The sequence below is a fragment of the Panulirus ornatus genome, chromosome 27 (assembly GCF_036320965.1).
Source record: "Panulirus ornatus isolate Po-2019 chromosome 27, ASM3632096v1, whole genome shotgun sequence".
NCBI lineage: Eukaryota > Metazoa > Arthropoda > Malacostraca > Decapoda > Palinuridae > Panulirus > Panulirus ornatus.
The window spans coordinates 8,738,357-8,760,891 of NC_092250.1; the positions used below are offsets into that span (position 1 = coordinate 8,738,357).

A 22,535-nucleotide genomic window follows, 5' to 3' on the forward strand; every position below is an offset into this window, starting at 1 on the left:
GGTCGGGATGATATGCGAAGTGAAAGAGTCTTGGAGAGTGGTTTAGTGAAAAGAGAAGATATGGTGAAAGCCTCACGTAAGATGACATGTGGCAAGTTGGCTTGAGTGGATGGTATTATAGTTGAATATATTAAGAAAGGGAATGACTGTGTTGTTGATTGGTTGGTAGGGATTTTCAGTGTGTGTTTGGATCATGGTGAAGTGTTTGAGGACTGGCAGAGCGCATGTATAGCGCCATTGTCTAACGGCAAGGGGGATAAAGGTAAGTGTTCAAACAACAGAGATATAAGTTTGTTGAATGTAGCTGTTAAGTTGTATGGGAGGATAGTGATTGAGAGGGTGAAGGCATTTACAGAGCATCAGACTTAGGAGGAGCAGTGCGGTTTCAGAAGTGGTAGAGGATATGAGGATCAGATGTTTGCTTTAAAGAATGTGATGTGAAATATACTGAGAGAATCAAATGGATTTGTAGATAGTACTTATGGGTCTAGAGAAAGAATATGATAGGGTTGATATGTATGCCTTGTGGAAGATATTAAGAATTATACCATGCGAGAGGAAAGCTGCTTGAAATGGTGAGAAGTTTTATCAAGGGTGTAAGACAAGTGAACGAGTAGGAAAAGAGGAGAGTAAATTGTTCCAAATGAAGTTTGGTCTTCAGTAGAGGTGTGTAATGTGAGCATTGTTTAATTTGTTTATGGATGAGGTGGTGAGGGAGGTAAATGAGTCTTGGGGAGAGTGGCCTGAGGAGTGAATCAGTTTTTTTTGCTGCTGATACAGCACTGGCGGGGGATTCGAGTGTAAATTGCAGAATTTTACGAATGAGCTTAGAAGAATGTGTTAAATAAGGAAGTTGGAATAAAATGTGAATATTAGCAAGGTTATGAGGTTTAGCAGGGTTGAGGGACAAGTGAGTTGGGGTATGATTTCGAATGGCGGAAACTTGGGATAAATTAATTGTTTTAGATAACCAGGAGTAGACATGATAGCGGGTGGAGGCTTGGAAGCGGAAGTACATCGTATGGGTGAGGGGTCGAAGGTTCTAGGAGCGCTGAACAATGAATAGGAAGAGAGAACATTATCTGGGAGGGCAAAAGTATTTATGTTCGAAGAACTAGTAGTTCCAGAAAATCATATGGCTGTTGTGTTTCATTTTTCTTTCTCGTTTTTTGATATGTTTGCCATTTTCTGTGTCACTGGGGTAGCGCGAGGAACAGACGAAGTGGCTTTATTCATTCACATCCACTCTCTAACTGTCATATTTACAACAGGCCCCTCAGACTTTTCCAAGGTTTCTTCCGACTGCTTCATATGCACTGGCTCAGAACAATTAGCACGTCGCGCTCTTTTCACCATATCGGTCTAAGTCGCTTTCTAACTTGCATACCTCACAACCTTCTGCATGTTCAGATCCCGATCCTTCGAAAAAAAAATTTCACCCCATTCATCCACCTCCCACTTGGTGTCCCTCTTGTCCTTGTTCCATCCATGTCTGACATGTATAGCCTCTCTGTCATCCTATATTCACTCGCCATCTCAATATGTCAAAGCTATTCCAGCACATCATCTTTAGGTCTCTGATATATAATCCTCTTACTTACCATTTCATCTCTTATTCGATCAACCTTCCTCACACAACATACTTTCCTCATACATTTCATTTGCAATACATCCACTCTTGTCCTTACATTTTCTTCCTCAGACCCAGACCTCGCGCCATACAACATCACCAACCATATAAAACCACAAAACATACGCATCGATACCCTTAAAGTTTCTCCCTTTCCACACGTCCCTAAGTGCAACCAGGACCTCTAGCCTCTCATCCACCTTATGGCTCACTACAGCTCCCATGGTTTCATTCATTGCCATATCCTCTCCCAGGTATATGAAACACTCCACTTCTTCCAAGTTCTCTCCATTCAAATTTCCAAATCAAACTTTTTCAATGCTTAGCTTTATTCACATTTATTCTCAACTTTCTCTTATCCCTCACTTTCACAAACTCAGACACCATCTTTTGCAGTGTCCCTTTCGAACCTGCACTCAGTCCCGTATCATCAACAAACAACTGACTCCCCTCTCAGGCCCCCTAACTTCTAACAGACTACATTCCTGCTCATTCCGAAAGCCTTGCATTCACTTCTCTCGTTATTCTCTATCACAGGACTCTAATTTACTCATGAATGTCAGACATTGCTCACTTATGATGCTACATGATGCTAAACGCTTTATATTCAAGATGATACTTAGTCCTTTACATACTGTAAACCATATTTCAAATATGAAACTCTTTTAACTTATCAAACTTGCTGTTCAATCCACACATCTTCTCAACTTTACCTGTGAGTATCATATACCTATAGATTCACTGTCTCCTAATTTGTACCAAATTTTCGCAAAATCTTTTTCAGTTTAGTGGTTCTCTCCATAGTTATTTTCCAAAGCATTTTGCGTTAATTATATCTAACATAACGAGTTCGGTCAACCAGAAAATGTTAGGATGATGGAAAGGTAGACATGGTTAATTCACATAAGGAATGCTAAATATATATATATATATATATATATATATATATATATATATATATATATATATATATATATATATATATGGGGATAGGGGAGAAAGAATACTTCCCACGTATTCCCTGCGTGTCGTAGAAGGCGACTAAAAGGGGAGGGAGCGGGGGGCTGGAAATCCTCCCCTCTTTTTTTTTTTTTTTTTTTTAATTTTCCAAAAAAAGGAACAGAGAAGGGGGCCAAGTGAGGATGTTCCCTCAGAGGCCCAGACCTCTGTTCTTAACGCTACCTTGCTGATGCGGGAAATGGCGAATGTGTGGATCAGGTGTTTGCTTTGAAGAATGTATGTGAGAAATACTTAGAAAAGCAAATGGATTTGTATGTAGCATTTATGGATCTGGAGAAGGCATATGATAGAGTTGATAGAGATGCTCTGTGGAAGGTATTAAGAATATATGGTGTGGGAGGCAAGTTGTTAGAAGCAGTGAAAAGTTTTTATCGAGGATGTAAGGCGTGTGTACGTGTAGGAAGAGAGGAAAGTGATTGGTTCTCAGTGAATGTAGGATTACGGCAGGGGTACGTGATGTCTCCATGGTTGTTTAATTTGTTTATGGATGGGGTTGTTAGGGAGGTAAATGCAAGAGTCTTGGAAAGAGGGGCAAGTATGAAGTCTGTTGGGGATGAGAGAGCTTGGGAAGTGAGTCAGTTGTTGTTCGCTGATGATACAGCGCTGGTGGCGGATTCATGTGAGAAACTGCAGAAGCTGGTGACTGAGTTTGGTAAAGTGTGTGGAAGAAGAAAGTTAAGAGTAAATGTGAATAAGAGCAAGGTTATTAGGTACAGTAGGGTTGAGGGTCAAGTCAATTGGGAGGTGAGTTTGAATGGAGAAAAACTGGAGGAAGTGAAGTGTTTTAGATATCTGGGAGTGGATCTGTCAGCGGATGGAACCATGGAAGCGGAAGTGGATCATAGGGTGGGGGAGGGAGCGAAAATTTTGGGAGCCTTGAAAAATGTGTGGAAGTCGAGAACATTATCCCGGAAAGCAAAAATGGGTATGTTTGAAGGAATAGTAGTTCCAACAATGTTGTATGGTTGCGAGGCGTGGGCTATGGATAGAGTTGTGCGCAGGAGGATGGATGTGCTGGAAATGAGATGTTTGAGGACAATGTGTGGTGTGAGGTGGTTTGATCGAGTAAGTAACGTAAGGGTAAGAGAGATGTGTGGAAATAAAAAGAGCGTGGTTGAGAGAGCAGAAGAGGGTGTTTTGAAATGGTTTGGGCACATGGAGAGAATGAGTGAGGAAAGATTGACCAAGAGGATATATGTGTCGGAGGTGAAGGGAACGAGGAGAAGAGGGAGACCAAATTGGAGGTGGAAAGATGGAGTGAAAAGGATTTTGTGTGATCGGGGCCTGAACATGCAGGAGGGTGAAAGGAGGGCAAGGAATAGAGTGAATTGGAGCGATGTGGTATACAGGGGTTGACGTGCTGTCAGTGGATTGAATCAGGGCATGTGGAGCGTCCGGGGTGGGCCGTGGAGGGCTGTGTGGGTATGTATATTTGCGTGTGTGGACGTGTGTATGTACATGTGTATGGGGGAGGTTGGGCCATACAGGGGTTGACGTGCTGTCAGTGGATTGAATCAGGGCATGTGGAGCGTCCGGGGTGGGCCGTGGAGGGCTGTGTGGGTATGTATATTTGCGTGTGTGGACGTGTGTATGTACATGTGTATGGGGGGGGTTGGGCCATTTCTTTCGTCTGTTTCCTTGCGCTACCTCGCAAACGCGGGAGACAGCGACAAAGTATAAAAAAAAAAAAAAAAAAAAAAAAAAAATATATAAATATATATATATATATATATATATATATATACATATATCCCATTTGCTCCCTTGTCTTACGCACTTTATTTACCTCCTTCCAAAACATCTTTTTATTTTCCCTAAAATTTAATGATACTCTCTCACCCCAACTCTCATTTGCCCTCTTTTTCACCTCTTGCACCTTTCTCTTGACCTCCTGCCGCTTTCTTTTATACATCTCCCACTTATTTGCATTTTTTCCCTGCGAAAATCGTCCAAATGCCTCTCTCTTCTCTTTCACTAATAATCTTACCTCTTCATCCCACCACTCACTACCCTTTCTAATCAACCCACCTCCCACGCTTCTCATGCCACAAGCATCTTTTGTGCAAACCATCACTGCTTCCCTAAATACATCCCATTCCTCCCCAACTCCCCTTACCACCTTTGTTCACACTTTTTCCATTCTGTACTCAGTCTCTCCTGGTACTTCCTCACACAAGTCTCCTTCCCAATCTCACTTACTCTCACCACTCTCTTCACCCCAACATTCTCTCTTCTTTTCTGAAAACCTCTACAAATCTTCACCTTAGCATCCACAAGATAATGATCAGACATCCCTCCAGTTGCACCTCTCAGCACATTAGAATCCAAAAGTCTCTCTTTCGCGCGCCTTTCAATTAACATGCAATCCAATAACGCTCTCTGGCCATCTATCCTACTTACATACGAATACTTATGTATATCTCGTCTTTTAAACAAGTTCCCAATCACCAGTCCTTTTTCAGCACATAAATCACTATAACCCGATCTTGTGCAACAAAACCACTACCACACTCATTCAGCTGCTCCCAAAACACTTGCCTCTCATGATCTTTCTCCTCATGCCCAGGTGCATATGCACCAATAATCACCCATCTCTCTCCATCAACTTTCAGTTTTACCCATATCAATCTAGAATATACTTTCTTACACTCTATCACATACTCCCACAACTCCTGTTTCAGGAGTATTGCTACTCCTTCTCTTGCTCTTGTCCTCTCACTAACCGCTGACTTTACTGCCAAGACATTCCCAAACCACTCTTCCCCTTTACCCTTGAGCTTCGTTTCACTCAGAGCCAAAACATTCAGGTTCCTTTCCTCAAACATACTACCTATCTCTCCTTTTTTCTCATCTTGGTTACATCCACACACATTTAGACACCCCAATCTGAGCCTTCGAGGAGGATGAGCACTCCCCGCGTGACTCCTTCTGTTTCCCCTTTTAAAAAGTCAAAATACAAGGAGGGGAGGGTTTCTGGCCCCCCGCCAGTGAAGGGGGCTAATGGGGAGATGATAACAAGTAGTGGTGATGTGAGAAGGAGATGGAGGGAGTATTTTGAAGGTTTGTTGAATGTGTTTGATGATAGAGTGGCAGATATAGGGTGTTTTGGTCGAGGTGGTGTGCAAACTCAGAGGGTTAGGGAAAATGATTTGGTAAACAGAGAAGAGGTAGTAAAAGCTTTGCGGAAGATGAAAGCCGGCAAGGCAGCAGGTTTGGATGGTATTGCAGTGGAATTTATTAAAAAGGGGGTGACTGTATTGTTGACTGGTCGGAAAGGTTATTTAATGTATGTATGATTCATGGTGAGGTGCCTGAGGATTGGCGGAATGCTTGCATAGTGCCATTGTACAAAGGCAAAGGGGATAAGAGTGAGTGCTCAAATTGCAGAGGTATAAGTTTGTTGAGTATTCCTGGTAAATTATATGGGAGGGTATTGATTGAGAGGGTGAAGGCACGTACAGAGCATCAAATTGGGGAAGAGCAGTGTGGTTTCAGAAGTTGTAGAGGATGTGTGGATCAGGTGTTTACTTTGAAGAATGTATGTGAGAAATACTTAGAAAAGCAAATGGATTTGTATGTAGCATTTATGGATCTGGAGAAGGCATATGATAGAGTTGATAGAGATACTCTGTGGAAGGTATTAAGAATATATGGTGTGGGAGGCAAGTTGTTAGAAGCAGTGAAAGCTTTCATCGAGGATGTAAGGCATGTATGTGTACGTGTAGGAAGAGAGGAAAGTGATTGGTTCTCAGTGAATGTAGGTTTGCGGCAGGCGTGTGTGATGTCTCCCTGGTTGTTTAATTTGTTTATGGATGGGGTTGTTAGGGAGGTGAATGCAAGAGTTTTGGAAAGAGGGGCAAGTATGAAGTCTGTTGGGGATGAGAGAGCTTGGGAAGTGAGTCAGTTGTTGTTCGCTGATGATACAGCGCTGGTGGCTGATTCATGTGAGAAACTGCAGAAGCTGGTGACTGAGTTTGGTAAAGTGTTTGAAAGAAGAAAGTTAAGAGTAAATGTGAATAAGAGCAAGGATATTAGGTACAGTAGGGTTGAGGGTCAAGTCAATTGGGAGGTAAGTTTGAATGGAGAAGAACTGGAGGAAGTAAAGTGTTTTAGATATCTGGGAGTGGATCTGGCAGCGGATGGAACCATGGAAGCGGAGGTGAATCATAGGGTGGGGGAAGGGGCGAAAATTCTGGGAGCCTTGAAGAATGTTTGGAAGTCGAGAACATTATCTCGGAAAGCAAAAATGGGCATGTTTGAAGGAATAGTGGTTCCAACAATGTTGTATGATTGCGAGTCGTGGGCTATGGATAGGGTTGTGCGCAGGAGGGTGGATGTGCTTTAAATGAGATATTTGAGGACAGTATGTGGTGTGAGGTGGTTTGATCGAGTAATTAATGTAAGGGTAAGAGAGATGTGTGGAAATAAAAAGAGCGTGGTTGAGAGAGCAGAAGAGGGTGTTTTGAAATGGTTTGGTCACATGGAGAGAATGAGTGAGGAAAGATTGACCAAGAGGATATATGTGTCGGAGGTGGAGGGAACGAGAAGTGGGAGTCCAAATTGGAGGTGGAAAGATGGAGTGAAAAAAGATTTTGAGTGATCGGAGCGTGAACATGCAGGAGGGTGAAAGGCGTGCAAGGAATAGAGTGAATTGGAAAGATGTGGTATACCGGGGTCGACCTGCTGTCAATGGATTGAACCAGGGCATGTGAAGCGTCTGGGGTAAACCATGGAAAGTTCTGTGGGGCCTGGATATGGAAAGGGGGCTTTGGTTTCGGTGCATTATTACATGATAGCTAGAGACTGAGTGTGAACAAATGGGGCCTTTGTTGTCTTTTCCTAGCGCTACCTCGCACACATGAGGGGGGAGGGGGATGTTATTCCACGTGTGGCGAGGCGGCGATGGGAATAAATAAAGGCAGACAGTATGAATTATGTATATGTGTATATATGTATATGTCTGTGGGTGTATATGTATGTGTACAGTGAGATGTATAGGTATGTATATTTGCGTGTGTGGACGTGTATGTATATACATGTGTATGTGGGTGGGTTGGGCCATTCTTTCGTCTGCTTCCTTGCGCTAACTCGCTAACGCGGGAGACAGTGACAAAGCAAAATAAAAAAAAAAAATAAGAAAATATATATATATATATATATATATATATATATATATATATATATATATATATATATATATATATATATATTTTTTTTTTCTTTTTTTTATACCTCGTCGCTGTCTCCCGCGGTTGCGAGGTAGCGCAAGGAAACAGACGAAAGAAATGGCCCAACCCACCCCATACACATGTACATACACACGTCCACACACGCAAATATACATACCTACACAGCTTTCCATGGTTTACACCCGGACGCTTCACATGCCTTGATTCAATCCACTGACAGCACGTCAACCCCTGTATACCACATCGCTCCAATTCACTCTATTCCTTGCCCTCCTTTCACCCTCCTGCATGTTCAGGCCCCGATCACACAAAATCCTTTTCACTCCATCTTTCCACCTCCAATTTGGTCTCCCTCTTCTCCTCGTTCCCTCCACCTCCGACACATATATCCTCTTGGTCAATCTTTCCTCACTCATTCTCTCCATGTGCCCAAACCATTTCAAAACACCCTCTTCTGCTCTCTCAACTACGCTCTTTTTATTTCCACACATCTCTCTTACCCTTACGTTACTTACTCGATCAAACCACCTCACACCAGACATTGTCCTCAAACATCTCATTTCCAGCACATCCATCCTCCTGCGCACAACTCTATCCATAGCCCACGCCTCGCAACCATACAACATTGTTGGAACCACTATTCCTTCAAACATACCCATTTTTGCTTTCCGAGATAATGTTCTCGACTTCAACACATTTTTCAAGGCTCCCAAAATTTTCGCCCCCTCCCCCACCCTATGATCCACTTCCGCTTCCATGGTTCCATCCGCTGACAGATCCACTCCCAGATATCTAAAACACTTCACTTCCTCCAGTTTTTCTCCATTCAAACTCACCTCCCAATTGACTTGACCCTCAACCCTACTGTACCTAATAACCTTGCTCTTATTCACATTTACTCTTAACTTTCTTCTTCCACATACTTTACCAAACTCCGTCACCAGCTTCTGCAGTTTCTCACATGAATCCGCCACCAGCGCTGTATCATCAGCGAACAACAACTGACTCACTTCCCAAGCTCTCTCATCCCCAACAGACTTCATACTTGCCCCTCTTTCCAAGACTCTTGCATTTACCTCCCTAACAACCCCATCCATAAACAAATTAAACAACCATGGAGACATCACACACCCCTGCCGCAAACCTACATTCACTGAGCATATATATATATATATATATATATATATATATATATATATATATATATATATATATATATATATATATATATATATATATATATTCTTCTTTATCATTGTTGTCTTTGCTTGTGTAATGAATCTTTGTCAATGTTTTCAGCATGATGATGCCTTCGTTCGACCAGAACAATGAACTGTTCTACGTGCACGACTCCACCGGATGGTGGAATCTGTACATGGTTACCCGTCGGGGCTTCGAGATCAACCTGACGCCGGAGCCTCAGGAGGTCGGCTGGCCTATGTGGAAGTGAGTCGCAGGTTGGAGAAAGACTTGCTCCATAAGGGACTCTATTATGAAGCTTAAGACATCGTGAATGATAATGACTGAGCAATTAGCTAGGAACCTGGTGTTATACTTTTTTCTTTTTCTTTCGTTATTTTTGTGGGGGATGATGTCAAGAAAAATTCTTTGTGAGGACATGTCGGGGGACATTATCTTATAATTTTCATTCCCTGTTGCGACTAGAATTGTGCAATTTGAATTAGAATAGAATGTTAACGGTTGCGTATCACCTTTTCATATATATGGATATTGATTGATATTACTAGTGATTTATGAGAAAGGGAAGGTTCAGATTTTAGTATATATATATATATATATATATATATATATATATATATATATATATATATATATATATATATATATATATATATATATATATATATATATATATATATTCCTAAAAGTTCACAGGGAAAATGAAATAAGATAAGTTCCCAAGTGCACTTTCGTGTAACAGTCACATCATCAGGGGAGACACAAGAGAGAAATATAAGTCAGCTGACGTCCTAGCTTCGTCTCTTCGACGCATATCAACTGACTGTTATATTTCTCTCTTATGTCTCCCCTGATGATGTGATTCTTACACGAAAGTGCACTTGGTAACTTATAGTGTTTCATTTTCCCTGTGGGCTCATAGGAATATCTTAATCTTGCGCAAAATTGTGATCCTTTCCAATATATATATATATATATATCAAATATGTGGCAGTTGAGGGAATAATTGGTGTACATGGGGTGTTCAGTGTTGTTAATGGAAATGGTGAAGAGCTTGTAGATTTTTGTGCTGAAAAAGGACTGGTGATTGGGAATACCTGGTTTAAAAAGAGAGATATACATAAGTATACGTATGTAAGTAGGAGAGATTGCCAGAGAGTGTTATTGGATTAGGTGTTAATTGATAGGCGCGCAAAAGAGACTTTTGGATGTTAATGTGCTGAGAGGTGCAACTGGAGGGATGTCTAATCATTATCTTGTGGAGGCGAAGGTGAAGATTTCTAGAGGTTTTCAGAAAAGGAGAGAGAATGTTGGGGTCTAGAGAGTGGTGAGAGTAAGTGAACTTGGGAAGGAGACTTGTGTGAGGAAGTGCCAGGAGACACAGTACAGAATGGAAAAAGGTGAGAACAAAGGAGGTAAGGGGAGTGGGGGAGGAATGGGATGAAAGGTGAAAGAGGTGAAAAGGTGCAAGAGGTGAAAAAGAGGGCAATGGAGAGTTGGGGTGAGGGAGTATCATGAATAAAAAGATGTTTTGGAAGGAGGTAGATAAAGTGCGTAAGACGGGGGAACAAATGGGAACTTCAGTGAAGGGGGCTAATTGGGAGGTGATAAGAAGTAGTGGTGATGTGAGAAGGAGATGGAGTGAGTATTTTGAAGGTTTGTTGAATGTGTTTGATGATAGAGTGGCAGATATATGGTGTTTTCGTCGAGGTGGTGTGCAAAGTGAGGGTTAGGGAGAAGGATTTGGTAAACAGAGAAGAGGTAGTAAAAGTTTTGCGGAAGATGAAAGCCGGCAAGGCGGCGAGTTTGGATGGTATCGCAGTGGAATTTATTAAAAAAGGGGGTGACGGTATTGTTGACTGGTTGGTAAGGTTATTTGATGTATGTATGATTCATGATGAGGTGCCTGAGGATTGTCGGAATGCTTGCATAGTGCCATTGTACAAAGGCTAAGGGGATAAAAGTGAGTGCTCAAATTACAGAGGTATAATTTTGTTGAGTATTCCTGGTAAATTATATGGGAGGGTATTGATTGAGAGGGTGAAGGTATGTACAGAGCATCAGATTGGGGAAGAGCAGTGTGGTCTCAGAAGTGGTGGAGGATGTGTGGATCAGGTGTTTGCTTTGAAGAATGTATGTGAGAAATACTTAGAAAAGCAAATGAATTTGTATGTAGCATTTATGGATCTGGAGAAGTCATATGATAGAGTTGATAGAGATGCTCTGTGGAAGGCATTAAGAATATAGGTGTGGGAGGCAAGTTGTTAGAAGCAGTGAAAAGTTTTTATCGTGGACATAAGTCATGTGTACGTGTAGGAAGAGAGGAAAGTGATTGGTTCTCAGTGAATGTAGGTTTGCGGCAGGAGTGTGTGATGTCTCCATGGTTGTTTAATCTGTTTCTGGATGGGGTTGTTAGGGAGGTGAATGCAAGAGTTTTGGAAAGAGGGGCAAATATGCAGTCTGTTGTGGATGAGAGAGCTTAAGAAGTGAATCAGTTGTTGTTCGCTGATGATACAGCGCTGGTGGCTGATTGATGAGAAACTGCAGAAGCTGGTGACTGAGTTTGGTAAAGTGAGTGAAAGAAGAATGCTGAGAATAAATATGAATAAGAGCAAAGTTATTAGGTACAGTAGGGTTGAGGGTGAAGTCCGTTGGGAGGTATGTTTGAATGGAGAAGAACTGGAGGAAGTGAAGTGTTTTAGATATCTGGGAGTGGATCTGGCAGCCGATGGAACCATGGAAGCGGAAGTGAATCATAGGGTGGGGGAAGGGGCGAAAATTCTGGAAACCTTGAAGAATATGTGGAAGTCGAGATCATTATCTCGGAAACCAATAATGGGTATGTTTGAAGGAATAGTGGTTCCAACAATGTTGTATGGTTGCGAGGCGTGGGCTATGGATAGAGCTGTACGCAGTAGGGTGGATGTGCTGGAAATGAGATATTTGAGGACAATATGTGGTGTGAGGTGGTTTGATCGAGTAATTAATGTAAGGGTAAGAGAGATGTGTGGTAATAGAAAGAGTGTGGTTGAGAGAGCAGCAGAGGGTGTTTTGAAAAGGTTTGGTCACATGGAGAGAATGAGTGAGGAAAGATTGACCAAGAGGATATATGTGTCGGAGGTGGAGGGAACGAGGAGAAGAGGGAGACCAAATTGGAGGTGGAAAGATGAAGTGAAAAAGATTTTGAATGATCGGGGCCTCAACATGCAGGAGGGTGAAATGCGTGCAAGGAATAGAGTGAATTGGAACGATGTGGTATACCGGGGTTAACCTGCTATCAATGGATTGAACGAGGGCTTGTGAAGCGTCTGTGGTAAAGCATGGCAAGTTGTGTGGGGCCTGGATGTGGAAAGGGAGCTGTGGTTTCGGTGCATTATTACATGACAGCTAGAGACTGAGTTTGAACGAATGGGGCCTTTTGTTGTCTTTTCCTAGCGCTACCTCGCACACATAAGGGGGAGGGGGTTGTTATTCCATGTGTAGGGATGTGGCGATGGGAATGAATAAAGGCAGACAGTATGAATTATGTACATGTGTATGTATGTATATGTCTGTGTGTGCATATATATGTATACATTGAGATGTATAGGTATGTATAATTGCGTGTGTGGACGTGTATGTATATACATGTGTATGTGGGTGGACTTGGGCCATTCTTTCGTCTGTTTCCTTGCGCTACCTCGCTAACGCGGGAGACAGCGACAAAGCAAAATAATAATGATAATATATGTATAGAACTGGTGAAGTGAGAAGGATATAGAGTGAGTATTTTGAATGTTTGTTGAATGTGTTTGGTGATAGCGTGGGAGATATGAGGTGTTTTTGTTGAGGTGGTGAGCGAAGCGAAAGGGTCAGGGAGAACGGTTTACTAAACAGAGAAGAGGTAGTGAAAGCTTTGCGGAAGATGAAAGCCGGCAAGATGGTGGGTATAGATGGCACTGCAGTGGAATTCATTAAAAAAAAGGTGGGTGAGTTTGTTGTTGACTGGTTGGTAAGGATATTCAATATATGTGTGGGTCATTGTGAAGTGCATGCATAGTGCCATTGCACAAAGGCAAAAGGGATATAGGTTAGCGTTCAAATTAGATGGGTATAAGTTTGTTGAGTATTCCTTGGAAATTATATAAGAGGGTATTCATTGAGAAGGGAAACGCATGTACAGAGCATCAGATTGGGGAATAGCAGTGTGGTTTCAGAAGTGGTAGAGTATGTGTGAATCAGGTGTTTCCTTTGAAGTATGTGAGAAATACTTAGAAAAACAGATTGATTTTAATGTAGCATTCATGGATCTGGAGAAGGCATATGATAGAGTTCATAGCGATGTTCTGTGGAAGGTATTAAGGGTATATTTTGTGAGAGGTAAGTCGCTAGAAGCAGTGAAAAATTCTTATCAAGGATGTAAGGCATGTGTACGAGTATGAAAAGAGGAAAGTGATTGGTCCCCAGTGAATGTCGGTTTGCGGCAGGGACGTGATGACTCCATGGTTGATAAAATTCTTTGTGGATGGTTAGGGAGGTGAATCCAAGAGTTTTGGAGAGAGGGGCAAGTATGCAGTCTGTTATGGATGAGAGCGCTTGGGAAGTGAGTCAGCTGTTGTTCGCTGATAATACAGCACTGGTGGCTGATTCGGGTGAGAAACTGCAGAAGTTGGTGACTGTGTTTAGTAAGGTCTGTTTAAATAAGAAAGCTGAGAGTAAATATGAATAGTGATGGGTGATTTAAATGCAAAGATGAGTAACGTGTCAGTTAAGGGTATAATTGGTGTACATGGGGTGTTCAGTGTTGCAAATGGAAATGGTGAAGTGATTGTAGATTTGTGCTGAAAAAGGATTGGTGATTGGGAATACCTGGTTTAAAAAGAGAAATATACATAAGTATACGTATGTAAGTAGGTGAGATGGCCAGAGAGCATTATTGGATTACGTGTTGATTGATAGGCGTGAGAAAGAGACTTTTGGATGTAGATGTGCTGAGAGGGGCAACTGGAGGGAGTTTTGATCATTATCTTGTTGAGGCAAAGGTGAAGATATTTTATGATTTCAGAAAAGAAGAGACAATGTTGGGGGTGAAGAGAGTGGTGAGAGTAAGTGAGCTTGGAAAGGAGACTTGTGTGAGGAAGTACCAGGAGAGATTGAGCACACAAATATGAGAGCAAATGATGTAAGGGGAATGGAGGAGGAATGGGATGTATTTGGGGAAGCGGTGATAGCTTGCGCAAAAGATGCTTGTGGCACGAGAAAGGTGGGAGGTGGGAAGATTAGAAAGGGTAGTGAGTGGTGGGATGAAGAAGTGAGATTGTTAGTGAAAGAGAAGAGAGAGGCATTTGGACAATTTTTGCAAGGAAATAGCACAAATAATTGGGAGATGTATGAAAGAAAGAGGCAAGAGGTCAAGAGAAAGATGCAAGAAGTGAAAAAGAAGACAAATGAGAGTTGGGGTGAGAGTGTGTCATTAAATCTTAGGGAAAATGAAAAAATGTTTAGGGAGGAGGTAGATAAAGTGCGTAAGACAAGAGAACAAATGGGAACATCGTGAAGGGGGCAAATGGGGTGGTAATAACAAGTAGTGGTGAAGTGTTAGGGAGATGGAGTGAGTATTTTGAAGGCCTGTTGAATGTGTTTGATGATAGAGTGGCAGATATAGAGTGTTTTGGTTGAGGTGGTGTGCGAAGTGAGAGGGTCAGGGAGTATGATTTGGTAAACAAAGAAGTGCAAGTGAAAGCTTTGCGGAAGATGAAAGCAGGGAAGGCGGCGGGATTGGATGGTATTGCCATGAAATTTATTAAAAAAGTGGGTGACTGTGTTGTTGACTAGTTGGTTACGATACTCATTGTATCGTAACCATGAAGTGCCTGAGGATTGGCGGAATGCATGCATAGTGCCATTGTACAAAGGCAAAGGGGATAAAGGTGAATGTTCAAATTACAGAGGTATAAGTTTGATGAGTATTCCTGGGAAATTATATGGGAGGATATTGATTGAGCGGGTGTACGCATGTACAGAGCATCAGATTGGGGAAGAGCAGTGTGGTTTCAGAAGTGATAGAGGATATATGTGAGGTATATGTGATATATGTGAGAAATTCTTAGAAAAAGAGATAATATCCCAAGTGCACGAAAGTGCACTTAGGAACTTATCGTGTTTCATTTTCCCCGTGGACTCATAGGAACGTATATACGCATGTACATATTCATACTTACTCTCTTCATCCTTTCCTGTCGCCACCCCACCTCACACGAGATAGCTCTCTCTCTCTCTCTCTCTCTCTCTCTCTCTCTCTCTCTCTCTCTCTCTCTCTCTCTCTCTCTCTCTCTCTCTCTCTCTCTCTCTCTCTCTCTCTCTCTCTCTCTCTCTCTCTCTCTCTCTCTCTCTCTCTCTCTCTCTCTCTCTCTCTCTCTCTCTCTCTCTCTCTCTCTCTCTCTCTCTCTCTCTCTCGCTAGCTGTCATGTGTTATGCACTGAAACCACAGTTCCTTTTCCACAACCAGGCCCCTCCACACCTTTCCATGGTTTACCCCAAACGCTTCACATACCCTGGATCAATCCATTGACAGCACGTTGACCCCGGTATATCACATCATTCCAATTCACTCTATTCCTTTCACGCCTCAAAATCTTTTTCACTCTATCCTTCCACCTCCAATTTTCCCGCTTCTCCTCGTTCCCTCTACCTCTAACACATATATCCTCTTTGTCAATCTTTCCTCACTTATTTTCTTCATGTGTCCAAACCATTCCAACACACCCTCTTCTTCTCTCTCAACCACGCTTTTTATTACCACACACCTCTTTTACCTTTTCATTATTTACTCGATCAAACCACCTCACCCTACATATTGTCCTCAAAAATTTAATTTCCAACACACCCACCCTCCTCCACACACCCCTATCTATAGCCTATGCCTCACAACCTTATAACATTTTTGCTCTCCGAGATAACTTTCTCGCCTTCCACACATTCTTCAACGCTCCCAGAACCTTCGCCCCCTCCTCCATCACGTGACTCACTTTCGCTTCTATTGTTCCATCCGCTGCTAAGTCCATTCACTGATACTTAAAACACATCGCTACCTCCAGTTTTTCTCTATTGAAACTTACATCCCAATTAACTTGTCCTTAAATCCGACTAAACCTAATAACCTTGCTCTTATTCACATTTACTCTCAGCTATCTTCTTTGACATTTTACCAAATTCAGTCACCAACCTCAGCAATTTCTCATCCGAATCAGCCACCAGTGCTGTATCATCAGCGAACAACAACTGACTCACTTCCCAAGCCCTCTCATCTGCAATAGACTGCAAAACTCTTGCAGTCACTTCCATAATAACCCATCCATAAACAATATAGATAACCATGGAGACATCACGCAACCCTGCCACAAAACGACGTTCACTGAGAACCAATTTCTTCTCCTCCTACTCATACACATGCCTTACATCCTTGGTAAATACTTTTCACTGCTTCTAGCAACTTACCTCCCACACCATATACTCTTAATACCTTCCACAAAGTATCTCTATCAACTCTATCATTTGCCCTCTCCAGATCCATAAATGCTGCATACAAATCTATCTGTTTTTATAGGTATTTCTCACATACATTCTTCAAAGAAAACACCTGATCTACACAGCCTCTACCACTTCTGAAACTCACTGCTCTTCCCCAATCTGATGATCTGTACATGCGTTATCCTCCAATACACGCACTATGCATGCATTCCGCCAATCTTCAGGCACTTCACCATGAACCATACATATATTGAATATCCTTACCAAGCAATCAACAACAAAGTCAACCCCTTTCTTTTTTTTATAAATTCCACTGCTTACCATCCAAACCTGCTGCCTTGCCGGCTTTCATCTTCCATAAAGCTTTCATTACCTGTTCTCAGTTTACCAAACCATTCTCCCTGACCCTCTCACTTTGCACACCACCTCGACCAAAACACCCTGTATCTGCCACATCAAACACATTCAATAAACCTTCAACTATTCACTCCATCTCACTTCACCAATTCTATATACATAGATGTTCCCATTTGTTATCTTCTCCTATGCACTTAATCTTCCTCCTTCAAAAATATCTTTATATTCTCCCTAAAATCTAATGATCTTCTCTCACACCAACTCTCATTTGACCTCTTTTTAACCTCTTGCCCCTTAATCTTGAACTCCTGCCGCCTTCTTTCATATATCTCCCAGTCATCTGCAATACTTCCCTGCAAAAATCGTCCAAACGCCTCTCTCTTCTTTTTCACTAACGATCTTACTTCTTCATCCCACCACTCACTACCCTTTCTAATCTGCCCACCTCCCACATTTCTCATACCACAAGCATCTTTTGCGCAAACCATCACTGCTTCCCTAAATACATCCCATTCCTCCCCCACTCCCCTTTCGTCATTTGTTCTCACCTTCACACAAGTCTCCTTTCCAAGCTCACTTACTCTCACCACTTTCTTCACCCCAACATTCTCCATTCTTTTCTGAAAATCTCAACAATTCTTGACCTTCGCCTCCACAAGATAATGATCAGACATCCCTTCAGTTGCCTCTCTCGGCACATCAACATCCAAGAGTCTCTCATTTGTGGCTATCAATTAACACGTAATCCAATAACGCTCTTTTGCCATCTCTCCTACTTGCATACGCATACTTATGTATATCTGTTTTTAAACCAAGTATTCCCAATCACCAGTCCATTTTCAGCACACAAATGTACAAGCTCTTCATCATTTCCATTTACAGCATTGAACACTATATGCACACCAATTATACCCTCAACTACCACATTGCTCACCTTTGCATTTAAATCACCTTTCACTATAACCCGATCTTGTGCATCAAAGCTGCTGACACACTCACTAAGGTGCTCCCAAAACACTTGCCTCTCATGATCTTTCCTCTCATGACCATGTCCATAGGCATCAATAATCACTCGTCTCTCTCAATCCACTTTCACTTTTACCTTTATCATTCTAGAGCTTACCCTCTTACACTCTCTCACATACTCTCCCAACTCCTGCTTGAGAAAGAGTGCTACTCCTTCGTTTGCTCTTTTCCTCTGACCAACCCCTGATTTTGCTCCCGAAACATTTGATCGAGTAAGTAATGAAAGGGGTAAGAAAGGTCTGTGGAAATATAAAGAATGTGGTTGAGAGAGCAGAAGAGTGTGTTGAAATGGTTTGAACATATGAAGAGAATGAGTGAGGAAGAGGATATACGTTTCAGAGTTGGAAGGAACAAGGAGATGCGGGGGATCAAATTGGAGGTGGAAGGATGTAGTGAAAAGAAATTTGAGCGATCGGGTCCTGAACATACAGGAGGGTGCAAGTAATAGAGTGAATTGCAACGATGTGGTGTACCAAAGTTGACATGCTGTTACTGGATTGAACCAGGGCATGTGAAGCGTCTGGGGTAAATCATGGAAAGTTTTCTGGGGCCTGGATGTAGAAAAGAAGCTGTGGTTTCGGTGCATTGCACATGACAGCTAGAGACTGAGTCTGAACGAATGTGGCCTTTGTTGTCTTTTCATAGTGCTACCTCGCGCGCGTGCAGGGGAAGAGGGGGTGTCATTTCATGTGTGGCGTGGTGGCTACGTTAATGAATGAATGCAGCTAGTATGAATTATGTACATGTGTATATATACGTGTATGTTTGTGTATGAACGTATATGTATACGTTGAAATGTATAGGTATATATATTTGCGTGTTTGGACGTGGATGTATATATATATATATATATATATATATATATATATATATATATATATATATATATATATATATATATATATATATATATATATATATATATATATATGTAATAGGAGAGATAGGTTTGAACAAGGTAGCGTTAAGAACAGAGGACTGGGCCTCTGAGGGAATATCTTCACCTGGCCCCCTTCTCTGTTCCTTCTTTTGGAAAATTAAAAGAAAAAAAAGAAAAAAAAAGGGGAAGGATTTCCAGTCCCCCGCTCCCTCCCCTTTTAGTCGCCTTCTACGACACGGAGGGAATACGTGGGAAGTATTCTTTCTCCCCTATCCCCTATATATATATATATATATATATATATATATATATATATATATATATATATATATATATATATATATATATATATATATATATATATGTATATATATATATATATAGAATATATATATATATATATATATATATATATATATATATATATATATATATATATATATATATATATATATATATATATATATATATATATATATATATATATACATATATATATGTATATATATATATATATATATATATTTTTTTTTTTTTTTTTATTTCCTTTGTCGCTGTCTCCCGCGTTTGCGACGTAGCACAAGGAAACAGACGAAAGAAATGGCCCAACCCACCCCCATACACAATGTATATACATATATACATACACGTCCACACACGCAAATATACATACCTATACATCTCAATGTACACATATATATACACACACAGACATACACATATATACCCATGCACACATTTCACACTGTTTGCCTTTATTCATTCCCATCGCCACCTCGCCACACTTGGAATACCATCCCCCTCCCCCCTCATGTATGCGAGGAAGCACTAGGAAAAGACAACAAAGGCGCCATTAGTTCACACTCAGTCTCTAGCTGTCATACAATAATGCCCGAAACCACAGCTCCCTTTCCACATCCAGGCCCCACACAACTTTCCATGGTTTACCCCAGACGCTTCACATGCCCTGATTCAATCCACTGACAGCACGTCAACCCCGTATACCACATCGATCCAATTCACTCTATTCCTTGCCGTCCTTTCACCCTCCTGCATGTTCAGGCCCCGATCACACAAAATCTTTTTCACTCCATCTTTCCACCTCCAATTTGGTCTCCCACTTCTCCTCGTTCCCTCCACCTCCGACACATATATCCTCTTGGTCAATCTTTCCTCACTCACTTTCTCCATGTGCCCAAACCATTTCAAAACACCCTCTTCTGCTCTCTCAACCACGCTCTTTTTATTTCCACACATCTCTCTTACCCTTACATTACTTACTAGATCAAACCACCTCACACCACACATTGTCCTCAAACATCTCATTTCCAGCACATCCACCCTCCTGCGCACAACTCTATCCATAGCCCACGCCTCGCAACCATACAACATTGTTGGAACTGCTATTCCTTCAAACATACCCATTTTTGCTTTCCGAGATAATGTTCTCGACTTCCACACATTCTTCAAGGCTCCCAGGATTTTCGCCCCCTCCCCCAGCCTATGATTCACTTCCGCTTCCATGGTTGCATCCGCTGCCAGATCCACTCCCAGATATCTAAAACACTTTACTTCCTCCAGTTTTTTTTCCATTCAAACTTACCTCCCAATTGACCCTCAACCCTACTGTACCTAATAACCTTGCTCTTATTCACATTTACTCTTAACTTTCTTCTTTCACACACTTTACCAAACTCAGTCACCAGCTTCTGCAGTTTCTCACATGAATCAGCCACCAGCGCTGTATCAACAGCGAACAACAACTGACTCACTTCCCAAGCTCTCTCATCCACAACAGACTTCATATTTGCCCCTCTTTCCAAAACTCTTGCATTCACCTCCCTAACAACCCCATCCATAAACAAATTAAACAACCATGGAGACATCACACACCCCTGCCGCAAACCTACATTCACTGAGAACCAATCACTTTCCTCTCTTCCTACACGTACACATGCCTTACATCCTCGATAAAAACTTTTCACTGCTTCTAACAACTTGCCTCCCACACCATATATTCTTAATACCTTCCACAGAGCATCTCTATCAACTCTATCATATGCCTTCTCCAGATCCATAAATGCTACATACAAATCCATTTGCTTTTCCTAATGTTTCTCACATACATTCTTCAAAGCAAACACCTGATCCACACATCCTCTACCACTTCTGAAACCACACTGCTCTTCCCCAATCTGTTGCTCTGTACATGCCTTCACCCTCTCAATCAATACCCTCCCATATAATCTACCAGGAATACTCAACAAACTTATACCTCTGTAATTTGAGCACTCACTCTTATCCCCTTTGCCTTTGTACAATGGCACTATGCACGCATTCCGCCAATCCTCAGGCACCTCACCATGAGTCATACATACATTAAATAACCTTACCAACCAGTCAACAATACAGTCACCCCCTTTTTTAATAAATTCCACTGCAATACCATCCAAACCTGCTGTCTTGCCGGCTTTCATCTTCCGCAAAGCTTTTACTACCTCTTCTCTGTTTACCAAATCATTTTCCCTAACCCTCTCACTTTGCACACCACCTCGACCAAGACACCCTATATCTGCCACTCTATCATCAAACACATTCAACAAACCTTCAAAATACTCACTCCATCTCCTTCTCACATCACCACTACTTGTTATCACCTCCCCATTTGCGCCCTTCACTGAAGTTCCCATTTGCTCCCTTGTCTTACGCACTTTATTTACCTCCTTCCAGAACATCTTTTTATTCTCCCTAACATTTAATGATACTCTCTCACCCCAACTCTCATTTGCCCTCTTTTTCACCTCTTGCACCTTTCTCTTGACCTCCTGTCTCTTTCTTTTATACATCTCCCACTCAATTGCATTTTTTCCCTGCAAAAATCGTCCACATGCCTCTCTCTTCTCTTTCACTAATAATCTTACTTCTTCATCCCACCACTCACTACCCTTTCTAATCAACCCACCTCCCACTCTTCTCATGCCACAAGCATCTTTTGCGCAATCCATCACTGATTCCCTAAATACATCCCATTCCTCCCCCACTCCCCTTACTTCCATTGTTCTCACCTTTTTCCATTCTGTAATCAGTCCTTCCTGGTACATCTTTCACACAAGTCTCCTTCCCAAGCTCACTTACTCTCACCACCCTCTTCACCCCAACATTCACTCCCTCTTTTCTGAAAACCCATACAAATCTTCACCTTAGCCTCCACAAGATAATGATCAGACATCCCTCCAGTTGCACCTCTCAGCACATTAACGTCCAAAAGTTTCTCTTTCGCGCGCCTGTCAATTAACACGTAATCCAATAACGCTCTCTGGCCATCTCTCCTACTTACATACGTATACTTATGTATATCTCGCTTTTTAAACCAGGCATTCCCAATCACCAGTCCTTTTTCAGCACATAAATCTACAAGCTCTTCACCATTTCCATTTACAACACTGAACACCCCATGTATACCAATTATTCCCTCATCTGCCACATTACTCACCTTTGCATTCAAATCACCCATCACTATAACCCGGTCTCGTGCATCAAAACCACTAACACACTCATTCAGCTGCTCCCAAAACACTTGCCTCTCATGATCTTTCTTCTCATGCCCAGGTGTATATGCACCAATTATCACCCATCTCTCTCCATCAACTTTCAGTTTTACCCATATTAATCGAGAATTTACTCTCTTACATTCTATCACATACTCCCACAACTCCTGTTTCAG

The 22,535-nt window shown here is 41.7% G+C and overlaps 1 protein-coding gene across 1 annotated transcript in view; it reads left to right on the top strand.

The window, feature by feature from the left end:
• Positions 1-22,535, top strand: part of LOC139757506 (uncharacterized) — a 299,349-nt gene that overhangs the window by 200,123 nt on the left and 76,691 nt on the right. The window contains exon 9 of the mRNA XM_071678019.1: positions 9,139-9,285. Within this exon, the coding sequence (XP_071534120.1) occupies positions 9,139-9,285 (147 nt within the window). The remainder of the gene's footprint in view (positions 1-9,138; positions 9,286-22,535) is intronic.